Source organism: Mesitornis unicolor, unplaced genomic scaffold (genome assembly GCF_000695765.1).
Source record: "Mesitornis unicolor isolate BGI_N332 unplaced genomic scaffold, ASM69576v1 scaffold4877, whole genome shotgun sequence".
Taxonomy (NCBI): domain Eukaryota; kingdom Metazoa; phylum Chordata; class Aves; order Mesitornithiformes; family Mesitornithidae; genus Mesitornis; species Mesitornis unicolor.
Window position 1 is genome coordinate 1 of NW_010196958.1, and position 12,450 is coordinate 12,450.

The window sequence follows — 12,450 nt, forward strand, 5'->3', positions numbered from 1 at the left end:
GGAGGAGACCGCCGCTTGGCCCAACCGCCTGCTGCTAGGATGCTTCGCCGTGCACTACGCGCACAGGTGCGGCCCTTCGACCGGGACGGGGGTAGGGAAGCTCCCTCCGGGTGCTCCTGCTCAGGCTTGCCCCGAAAAGCGGGGTGTTGGGGGGTGGCTGATGGCAGAAGTGCGGTTCTGTGGCAGCGCCTGATAAAAACACCTGACTCCTTTTTTCTCTGACTGCAGGGATGGAAAATCTGCTGTTAATTAGTGTTCATTACTTAGTGTAATAATCACAAAAGTCTTTTCTGCTCCTTTGCATTAAGATGCTCTGTGTTTTTGCATGAGCTGAGCAAGTCGTTGTGGCAGAGCAGTGCTTGCTGCTTTGTTTCGCTGCTGTGTGGTGCTACAGCGCCTTTCAGAAACAGCATAAAAATGGGATGTTTGGTGCTCCCTTAGTGAGCCCCATCACCTGTAGTTCTTGCAATTGCCCCCGTTTGAGCATTGACTTAACCAGGTAAACTTACGGACACAGCTCTGCTCTGGATGCTGATATAACGTAATCTTAATATTGTGAAACAGTAACTATTTTCCAAGTATATCTTTCAACATAGTGCTCATTTTAGGAGCTGGACTCGATGGTCCTTGTGGCTCCCTTCCAGCTCGGGATATTCAATAATTCATTAAAATACTAGTAAAGCTGAGGTTGTGTGCCCCACATTGCCATGGTTTCTGGATATTTTGTAAAGCTACTTAGTAGAAGACAGCTTAGCTGGAGCTCAGGTAAGATTTTGCTGTTCCTTTCAAGTCATTAAAAGTCAGTTACTGATTAATACTCCACAAGTAATTTTGCCGTCATACTAATACAGCAGAGATAGATCTGTCAGGCTCATTTTAAGCCAAGCATGTGGCTGACAGGCAGTTGTTTTCCAGTGCTTACTGTGAACGGCTGTTGCATTTGACCAGAAGTATTTTGCATCCTTCTGGTTGAGAGGGATGCACCATACATGTGACCAGGTGGCTGGCTGGCTTTGCAAACCCAGGAGTGTCTCTTTGCTCCCTCTTTTACCATTCTTAAGAGTAAAGAGGTCAGCTTTGGCGTGGGATCTTAACTCATTGTTAATGTCTGGGGAAAGCTGGAAATGCAAGGTGAAGGCTTGTACAGAAAGCTGAGCTGTACTCCAGTTTCTTTTTTCCAGTTACTTATTGCTGTTCCCAGGCTGAGGGACTGTTCTGTAGGTGATCACAGACTGGAAGAGACCTCTGTTATCCAATTCTGCTTCTTGTAATGTAGCAGGATTTAAATAATTGTACTACTGAATTTGTTACACTGTCTTGAAAGCTGTTATGGTTTTGCTTCCTCTGGAATGGCTCCTTTGAAGCAGTAGTCCTTGGGTATCTGGAAAACATGTGAGAAATGCTCAGGCTTCAGTAATCCTGCTCCTCTAGCATTATAGATTGTAATTAAATTGATAGGCGATGGGGAGTTGGCTTATGTGAGGCAGAGCATGAAAGCATTCACCTGCTTTTCCTGTTTGGAGCTTGTTTGTTTAACTACCTAATCCCCCAAGAAGAGCAATCAAGATTCCTTTCCCAAATGGGGTGGCAGCTGTGGATTTGTCCACAGGTGTGGACAGGTGTCCCAGGGTAGACCAAGGTTGTCAAGGCAAAGCAATTAACATTTTTAAGTGTCTTTCAGGGCAAGGAGGAAACTGAGCTCCATTAGGTTAATTTCGAGGGGGTTGACTTTCCCCCCCAGAAGTGCCTGTGAATTTGCTGTAGGGATTGTGAGATCTGATGCGTTTCAGAAAGCGTGATGGTACCCCTGAGGATTAGGAACAAAGCACGGCAAAGTTGTGCTCTGCTTAATGTCAGTTGCCTTTACTGCTCTGGTAAAAGTAATTGCCTTGGATACAAAGTTTAAAATTTCTGTGAAGAGACAACTCGTCTTTTAATTCTGATTAGGCAACAAAATTAACATTTAGGTGTTAGAGCAAATAACTATCCTTCCGAACTGGGATCAAACACACCACTGAGAATTTGGAAAGCACCTTAATGTGGACTATGAATTGCAGTTTTGGACACAAAGTATTTTTTTCTGTTCGTTAATGCAACAATTTTTCTTTCCTTGTTCACTATAGGGCACTCATATTTCCTCTCCTCATTCGGGAAGGAAAACCAACACCATTTTTCACTTTTGTGCTAGCACTTCTGTTCTGTGTTTATAATGGATACTTGCAAGGCCGAAGCTTAAGCAACTATGCAAAATACCCCTCAGGCTGGTTAAAAGATCCATGTTTCATTACAGGTGAGTTAAAACATCAGGTGTAGTTTTCCTTTGTCTTCAATCCCGTTTTATAACTTTTTTTCATAGTTAATTATCTTGTTTGCTGCAGCTGGAAGCCTTTAAACCTTTTTTATTTTACAACTGTAAACTGACACTTCTTTCTACAATGGCAGTGCTAGGTGGCTGGCTGTCACCTTGATTGCCACTTCTAATGGCAAAAGTCCTTGGCGTTCGCATATTTACCGATGCATGCACATTCATGCACACGTGGGCACCAACCCACCCACCTTCATAACAGGAGTGGACTTTGTCAAAGAACAAAGCCACCCAGCAAGGAAGGGAGTGGTGGGTTTAATCATCCACTCCTATTGGGAGGCGAGGTTGCATTCGTACTCGAAGCCATGTATATCACTGAGGAGCTAAGGTGTTTAGTGACAAAGTATTGTCTTTGCCCTATTTTTCATTTCCTAGGCAATTACTTTTGCCAACTGTCAAAAACAGACTCATTTTCCAAGGAGATCTTTACAGAAAGATCTTTTTGATATGAAGATGATATGAAGTCAAGAGCAGAATACTGGGCTGTGTAGGTCCTTGATCTGACCCGGTGCCAGTTGTTATTCTGTAGCCAGGGCAAGTTAGTGTTTCTCACAGATTTCTCAAGCCTTGTACAGCAAGAATAAAGAGTTTTTCTCTTTATTACGGTTTTATTGCAATTGACTAGAGGAGTGCTGTACTAGATGCTGTCATGTCTATAAGATTGAAGAAATCTACATTGAAATGTATTCTCTTGCCAAGTACTATTTGTATAAAAATGCAGAAATTGAGGTACAAGCGAATAACTTCACTGGGCACTAGGCACTTGAATATACTTGAAATCCTCTTGATACCTTTTGAAATTCCAATCTCTTTAAACTTGGACCTAACAAAAAAACTGATTAAAGGATTTATTGATCAAAACTGTTGAAGACTGATGCAATGCAGACATTGTTTCCAGTGTCCTAGTTTAGTATCTTAATCAAAAGATATCGCAATATGTTCCTGTAAACAAGTCATGAGTCAGGAGTCATGACTTAATTCCTCCTTACTGACCTATCTTGAAAGATAAGTTAATAAGATGTTGTTCACATTTCCTTGGTGTGGTGTTTGTGTGTTTTTGTCTTTGGTTTGTTTGTTGTTGGTTTTTGGTTTTTTTTAGTTTCAAGGATTTCTGAAAGATATAAATGTATAAATGATAATATTTAGGTTCACCTGCCTTTGGTTAGGAATACTTCTGTGCATGAATTCATTTGGTTTGGGGGTTTTGGGTGGGTTTTTGCTTGCTTTTTTCAAATAATAGCTGTTTGGAATATATGCTTATATATATATTTATTTCCAGTACTGCTATTCGTAAGCAAAGTGTTGTTTTCGTGACAATTTTAAGTCAAAATATTACTTTAAAAAGTTATTCTGAAAACGAAGTGAAGATTCCTGGTATACATAGCTTCCATTTTAATAGTGCCCCTTGCTGGCTTTTTTGTAACTGTTATTACAACAGACCTTTTGATAAAGTTTGACAGCCAAACCTAAGACTTCATCCTTCTTTTATTCCTGTAACTAGAACATCTTTGGGACTTTTTTGGTTTTGCTCTGTAGTGAACACCAACAAAATTGGAACATAGCAGATATTTATGATTGCTATTTGGTATTCATCCCAGCTGGATACCTCCAAAAATATCTGCAGTTTGTAGCTTTGGTTATTCAAATGCAGAAGTCCTGTATTATACACGGGATGCTCCCTGAATAACTGGACTGTTATGTTCTAGTTCTTCAAAAACATCTGGCAGTGTTTTTAAGCCTCTGTTTAATTTTTTTGTTTTTTAAAAAAGAGTAGATTAGAAAACAGCAATAGCAAGAAAGCATATTTGCTGAGGGCTGACAAGATACTTCAGTCTATTTGAAGTTATGTGAGGAAGAGAAATGGGAGAGAGTCTAGAAGTAGCAGCCAAACAAGTTCAGTAGTTGGAAGCTGAAACTAGATAAATTTGCATGGAAGACAGAAATCTGGAGAAGTGAGGCTGATTAACCATCATGGTGGGCCATTTCAAACAACTGCTGTGTTCTCTGTCTGTGGAGCCTTAGCATGCTGATTGACTGTCGTTTTTTGATGTTCAGGAGTTAATGCTGGAAAATTACATCTACACACTACACTGCATCTACACTAGCAATTGATTTGGAGCAGCAGTACAGTTTTGATGTGGTTTCCTCTGGACTGTGCGTTAGTGCAGTGAAGTAGCCTGTTTTCAGAGGAAGTAGAAATGCTCTGCTTCAGATGCAGTACATTCATCGGCTTGTTGTCCATGAAGAGAGATTTGATTGTATCCTTCTGACATGTGGTAGTTTTCAAGTAAGGAGGAAAAAATGCACAGAATCAAAGTAATCTTCTTTAGTAATTGAGCACTCTTAAAGCAAGCTCCAGTCTTTTTGCTTTAGCTGAAAAATTCTTAGTAGTTCTTGGGCTAGTTTACAGATACTAATACAAAATACACAGATAACATTCTCCAAAATTACAGTGGCATGTCAGAGAAATCAAAGGGTCTCTAATTTCTTCTCCTGAGAAAGAAATTTAGTGTTCTTTCTAGAACTGATACTAACTTTCAGTATAGATTTTTCCTGAAGCTAATACTGAAGTAAATTAGTAGAAATATTGTTTACATTTAAGTAGAATTAATCTGTGTGCTTGTTAAGAAATGTCCCTTCTAATTATTGTATGAATAGAGATAACGACTTGATTATTTTGTTTTATGAATAACATTCCTTCTTTTCTCAATCTTCTCTGGCAACTAGTAAATTGATACATAATTACTAATGCTACGAGAAGCAAACTATTTTTGTTGCTGGATGCCATAGATATTCAATATTCTGTTTAGATAGATATCCATTTTGAAGGAAAAAAGATAAAATTATCTGTTTTCCTAAAAGTAGAATTCAACAGCATTTGAATTATTCACCTTGAATTTTTGAATGTTGTCATTATATGAATTGGTCTGTAAATTCCTCATTACATTGGTCTAATCTATCTTGTGATGCTGTAATTACCTTGAAAATATAGTTGAAAGGATTATGAGAAAATTTCACTACAAAAGACACTTTACATATGGCATTTACAGACCTGGACTGATAATGGAAATTTACTGCACCGTTGTACGAACAAAAGGTTAAGAAACATGCTTGTTCACATTCTGCTACTAGTTTTGTAATGTAAGCAGGTTCTAACAAGCTAATCAAGCAACATTTTTTATTTATATAGGTAAATATGGAGAGAGCTTTCACACAGAAACCTCCATTTCTCTGCAGTGCAGTCGTTTTGTCCTAATCCATGTGGAAGCAGACAGCTAGGTCCTTTAGGTAAACACAGCCCACAAGGGACTGAGAGAAGAAAGCTGCCTATCTAACCTGTTTGTTAGGCAAGGTCCCCTTACAGATGTAGTTTCACTTCAAAATGTAGCTTAAGTCTTGGTAAAGTATGCTCTGACAGCCTACTATTCTTGCAACATGGCATTATACATCCAGCTATCTACTCCAGGTCCTTGCTGAGATGGTCTCACCACTAGATTTATCTGTATGGAAGGAGAACCATATGAAAGCCAAGAGCAGTAAACAGTGTACAATTCCTTCACAATTTCATTATTCCTTTTATTGCAAAGAGGTCTGCTGCAGAAATGCTGGTATATTGTCAGTATAAAAAAAAACCAAAAGGGGAGGGGGAGCACCAAGATGCAGTCTTGGCAGGAATGAGAATGGCTGAATTTTTAACGTTTAAAATTTTTATCTATTTGATTTTCTATGTGGAAGTTAAGGAAATATACATACTACATCTGTATATGTGCACATGCATACTTTTATATAAGCCTAGCAACAAGAATAAACTATATACTTACGTTACTGTTCCTGTCTAGAGACCTATTGATTACTGTGAGCTCTGCTGACTGAAGAGCTCAGTGTGGGCTTGGGATTGTACAGGATGTCCCCAGACTTGCTTATACTGTGTACATTATTACTGCTTTAAGATAGTATTCCTAATGTGATATATGACTGTAGCTTGTTTTCTGATCAAGCATTTCAGCTCAGTGTATTAAAGATACTATTTTGAATATTTCTTTTTAGGTGTTATAGGATGGTTGATTGGCATGACAATCAATATTCATTCTGATCATATTCTCAGAAATCTGAGAAAACCAGGGGAAACTGGTTATAAGATACCAAGAGGTAAGTAAAAATGTTGCAGAAACTTATATAGCAAAAGAAGCCTCTCCCATGAGAAAAGGCTGTGAGAGGTGAGACTCTTTAGCCTGGAGAAGAGAAAGCTCATGGGGATCTTACTGATGTATATGAATACCTGATAGGAGAGAATGAAGAAAAGAGAGCCAAGCTCCGCTCAGCAGTGTCCAGTGACAGGACCATAGATGCTGGGAAAAACATATGAAACTCCATCTGAACACATTTTTTGCTCTTAAGGAGTCATCAATCATTGAAACAGGTTGTTCAGAGAGGTTGTGGAGTCTCCATCTGTAGAAATAAGCAAAATCTGACTGGATGTGGTCCTGGGTAACCTGTTCTGGCTGACTCTGCTTGAACTGGTATGGCTGGGCTAGAAGATCTCAAGAGGTCCCTTCCAACCTAAAATGATTCTGTGTAAAGTTGACCTAAAGTTTGGTGCATTTTAGGGGAAATAGTCACTTATGATAGAGAGGAAGCTGGAAATAGCAGTCTGTTGTCTACCTTAATAAGTGATTTCATAGTGTGGGAAAAATTTTAGTTTTACCCTCTTAAGCCAAGTATTCTAAAGGATCTATTTCATGATATGACGTGGCTTGTGTGAGTCTTTGAATCTCTTGACCAACTTTGACTGTATTTTTGTAAAGTGGTAAAAATGTAACATAGCATTCCAGATGGGTAGAGAAAAAAGACTTAAATTATCATCCCAGTATCAGGGGGGCAGGCAGAAAGTACTCAGCTACTTAAGTAACTGCATGGCTGGCCCATCTGACGTTCTTTTATGTATGAAGAGGTAGAGATCTTGGGTAGCTGGAGACCATCAACTACTGCAGTAAGGGAGATACAGGGAAGAGAGGTCAGAAATACAGAGGAACTTAGGCATTATAACTTCTTGCCTTCATGGGGAAAATTGAGAATATGAAAGGACTGTTTATGTAGCCTACTGAAGTGTTAATGCTTATTGAGACTTTTGGAATGATTAAACTCTTCCAGGTATTTTACATTCAGGGAAAGCAGGAAAATAATGATTACCTCTGAATTCTGCTGGTTTTCTGAGTTTTTCCTTTAGTTGTTGTGCTCTCTTGACTTTTTGTGAGATATTTTTTTTTAATAAAACTGGAAGAACTAGATACATGAGATGATAGATACTTTTACATGAGATAGATACTTTTCACCAAGAAGATAATTTCATTTCTTTAATAGATGTAAATCCAAGTGCTCATGTCAAAAAATGAAGATGAACGTACTGTGCTGTGTTCAGTAGATTAAAAAGTTCTTAAGGAAATAAGATGTTATTTGCTGCATGATCGGAAGGAGATGGTCTTTTTGATATTGCTTATCCAATTTAAGTGCTAGAATTCTTTCCTGTTGCAAAAGCAAAGTAAATAAAGCAAGGTCCAAACATGTCCTTTATTACACTTGGCAAATACTCATTTGTTTAGTCCCACTGGTAAAGCATATATTGAGATGTTATCAGTTTGTACACTAACTTTGGAATTAGGGTGAAAGTTCTTATTTTATAAAATAATTCCCAGCTGGTGAGTTCTGTTTATGCATAATTTACTGTAAAACACATTTAATGTAGATTGCCAATTACTTCTTTCACTGAGTGTCAGGACTGAATGGCAACAAAAGGACAACACATGTTAAACTAGTTCATAAATTTGCAACTTTAATTCATAATAATAATATTGTTCTTAATAACTTAATTTCTGAAGTACTTGGATTAAAGCAATTCAACATTGTATTCTAACTAACCCTAGTAGTATTTTCTGGGACCCTTAAAGGGGAACATATTTTCTATTTTCACATATCTTAAAAAAGGTTTACTTTATGATCTAAGAATGAGCTAAATATCATTAAGTAATTATTTAAAGAGGCATAAAATAGCTTCTGATACTGGGACATCTGCTTTTATTCCATTATTTATTGAGGAAAAAGGGAGCTGGAGAAGCTCTGGCTAAAATGAGGTCTGAAGTGATCCTTCATAGTACAGCTTGAACTGTAAAACAATGCTGCCACTGCCTTTAAAATTATATAGAGACATTGGTGGTACAGCTTTTATTCAACTTACAGTAAAAGACAGCATTGGACATCTTTATTATGATGCTTTTAAGATAACTCTGTCTTGCTTTTAGGAGGAATGTTTGAGTATGTCAGTGGAGCCAACTTTTTTGGAGAAATCCTAGAATGGTTTGGGTTTGCCCTTGCCTGCTGCACCATGGAAAGCCTTTCATTTGCGTTGTGTACGCTTTTCATCTTGGGTTCAAGGGCAAAACAACACCACCAGTAAGTGTTTGTGTCTTATAATTTCTGTTGTTTCTATGCCACACATAATTTCCATTTTAGAAATTATACCTCATCACACAGGGATGTTGCAGAGCAAGTCTTATGAAAGACTGCTACTGTAGTGGAGAATATGATAGAGAATACTCTAAGTAGTATTAAGCACTGCAGAATTTCAAAGGGATAGTGCTAAAAATAAGGAACATAAACACAGTGTAAGATGAGATGGTCAAAATAGTGGCTTTTAAATGAGTATCATTCATCCTACACCTGTAAAGATTATAGACACATTTGGGAAAATTCTTTACTTGATCTTATACTATATGCATATATACATATACTATAAACCCTTGCAGCTCAACCTTGTTTCTATAATATCAAAATTTTGAAAATCACTCTGGCTTCTGTTACAGGCACCCTTGACTATAAAGTCTGTATCATATTGTCTATAATCAAGTGTATAAACAACATGAAAACAGTTCTGGTAGCTAACATTTAATAAAGTCTCTGCTCTGTAGTTAAACTGTCTGCTAATGTGCTGTATTCACAATGCAGCTTTCCTGCTAACAGAAGGATCATAATTTGAGAAGACTTGTTTCTTGAAAGTATTCTCTTTAAGGAATAGAAAGTTTAAAAGAATTTGAACACCTTAATCTTATTTCGGTTATTTTCAGCTTCCTGCTTTAGGTCTTATGCTAAAACTAAGTGGCATAAGAGGAAATAAACCTGAATTTATGGAAGAAATAGGCTGGAAAAAAAATGCCATTGCTAGCAGTCTTACAAGGCAGCCATGGCTATGTCTAGTGGAGTCTTGAAAACCTCCAGAAATGTAGTTTTTCCTGCATCTTGTTTCTGGGGTGTTCCAACTCTGTGTTACCTTCCCAGTCAACAAGTTTTTCCTACTATCCAACCTGCCTGAACTTTGCAAACTTGTTGCCTGTGACCATCTCTCCTTGTTTTACCACCTGCTGTTACTGAGCAGAGTTGCAGAGTAGCTTAGGTTGGGAGGAGCATCTGAAGCATGTCCAATCCAGTCATCTGGTGTGACCTGCTCGAAGCAGGGCTAATCGCAAGGTTATACCAGGTTGCCCAGCGCCTCATCTAGTTGAGTTCTGAGTGTCTCCAAGGTTGGAGGTTTCAGCATGTATCTGGCAAAGCACTGGAATGGATTTTTCTCATTCTTGTGAGGAAGAGGTTTTTTTCTTTAAGTCCAGTTGGAATTTTCCTTGTTGCAACTTTTATCCTCTGCCACTTGTCCCCTTGGTGTGTGCCTCTGGGAAGGGTATGGCTCTGTCTTCTCTAGTATCGCTGTAGCTAGTAGAAGACTGCAATTAGATCTGCCTCTTAACTTCTTTTCCAAGCTGAACAAGCTTACAATCCTCAACTTTTCCTCTTATATCATGTATTCTAGCTATGCAGTTGTCTTAATGACCATCTGCTGGATTCTTCTCCAGTTTGTGGCCTTCTCTGTTGCATTGGAAACCAAAAACTGGAGACAGTAATGCAGACGCAGGCTCTCAACTGCTGAATAGTGGAGAGTAAGCACTTCCCTTGACTTGGTGGCCCTGTACTTGTTAAAGCAGCCCAGTATGCAGTTAGCCTTCATCATTGCATGGATTCATTATTGACTCATGGTCAACCTGTCTGCCAGGATGCCCATGTCCTTTTGTACAGAGCTGCTGTCTAGTTAGTCTCTGCCCTGCACTGCTGCGTGGGGCCATTGCATTCCAGCTGCAAGAGTTTTTTATTTCATTCATAGTTTTGCTCCATTGTCTTAAATCACTCTCCTTGCAGGCAGCAATGACCGGGCCTCTTAGTCTCTTCCTCACTAGATTGAGCAATGCCTGGTTTCTTAGCCTCTCTTCATGTATTATGTTCATCAGGCTCAAATTCCATGGTTGGTTTCAGTCTATCTCAAGCCTTGACAGCACTCATTCAGAGCTCTAGACCTGCAGAGCATAATCAAAAGCTTAAGGTTGTTACAGGAAGTAATAAGCTTTTTTCCTTTAATGCAAAACATGGGAGAGGAGTACAGAAAAAAAATCCAACTAAAAATAGCAAATCCATGTAAGTTTAGAAATACATTGCAACCTGTTTAGTTTGTAAAACTTAGAATAAATGACTGAAAAGATGAGTAGTTTAATGCTGGTATTCCACAGCCGCAGATAGTCATGCATTGCATGTTTTGCTCTCTGTTTATTCCATCTTTCACCTTGCAGTTAGTTATTGACAATATGAACACCTGCATCTTCGAGAAGCCCAGATGAAGTTTAGAGAAGCAGAAGAAAAAAATAATTGCAAATGGGAGTAATTGTATGTGTTATATAAGGTGTCCAGACAAATAATAACACTTTGTAGCACTGTGCATTTTTTTTAATTGTCTGGATTTGAAAATAGTGATAGTCTTTGAAAGGGGTTAGCAGTCAGGCTAGTGTGATGTTTGTCACATTAAGTTTGATTATCCAGATCCTTACTGGAACTGAAGATACACAGGACTGTTCCAGTATGTGAAGTATCGCTTGCTTCCACAGGAAGTAATCATACAATTTGATGTGTTAACCCCTTCAATGTTTGTTGATTTTTTTTTTTTCCCCTTTACTCCTAAAATACAAATGCTTAGGATGCATAGCAACATGCACCTTGCAACCCTTCCCTGGCTGCTTTTGCCACATGGGTTAGTTTGATTTCCCATTGCTGGCAGCAGTAACTTTGTTTCACTGTGGTTGGTCATTAGGATGAGTGTGGTAAATGGCAGTTTTCTATCCAGAGTAGGTTCCAAAGGCATTTTTCTGGTTTGTAGCCAGAAAATATATGGATTAAATGGAACACAATGTACAATTTCTTAATTTCCTTGACAGCATTTTGGAGACTCAATACTCATCAGATTTCTGTCTTTGTTTTTCAGATGGTACCTAGAGAAATTTGAAGACTACCCAAAGCACAGAAAAATCGTGATCCCTTTTTTGTACTGAGCTGTGCTTTTAACACTGTTTTTGAAGTGGATGCTTTTGTAACAGCTAACACTTCACAGGTGTTGGTGGATTAAGAACATCCTCTGATCATCACTGTGACAAAGCCTTTGCATCAGTGCTGCTATTAGTTACTGCTTTTCCTCTTAATGAAAACCCAGAATCTGAAGGACATGGTGAATAGGAACAATGTTTTTCCAACAGTAGAGCACGATAATAAATACATCAGGCAATGCATCTGAAGCCACATCATGGAAAGTGCTGCACAGGACTTCTGATGCTGCCTTTTCTGCCTCTGTGGGCTTCTGCTGTTTCCACTTGGTTTAGCCACACTATTCTGAGGATTGTGCCATGAGCCCAGTCACACTCGCTGCAGTCTGGATGGGGTGTTCTGCCTGTTATTTGCCTGCATATGCAGATGGGGTGGATTTTTTTCCTTGCCTTCTTAAGCCTTTCTTCTTCCCACCTGCATTTCCAGGAAAACCAATGATGCAGACCAAGGACACTAGATTAATATAGTTGCTGTTAGGTAAGAGTGTTCTTCCTCTTTGCACTCTTACACAGGTATGGGCACTGTGTTAAGATATGGAGAATATCTTATGTAATTTACATAAACAGCAGTAGTGCTACCTTTCCCACATAATAGATTAATATTGTTATCTATCTCTCAAA

General features: G+C 38.6%; 1 protein-coding gene across 1 annotated transcript; it reads left to right on the forward strand.

The window, feature by feature from the left end:
• Positions 1-19: 19 nt before the first annotated feature.
• Positions 20-11,781, forward strand: SRD5A1 (steroid-5-alpha-reductase, alpha polypeptide 1 (3-oxo-5 alpha-steroid delta 4-dehydrogenase alpha 1); the record flags this gene model as incomplete). The annotated part of the gene is made up of 5 exons (XM_010188635.1): positions 20-66; positions 2,124-2,290; positions 6,413-6,514; positions 8,662-8,812; positions 11,715-11,781. Coding segments are annotated over 5 exons (534 nt in total), but the record flags the coding sequence as incomplete, so codon positions are not given.
• Between the last annotated feature and the right edge of the window lie 669 nt (positions 11,782-12,450).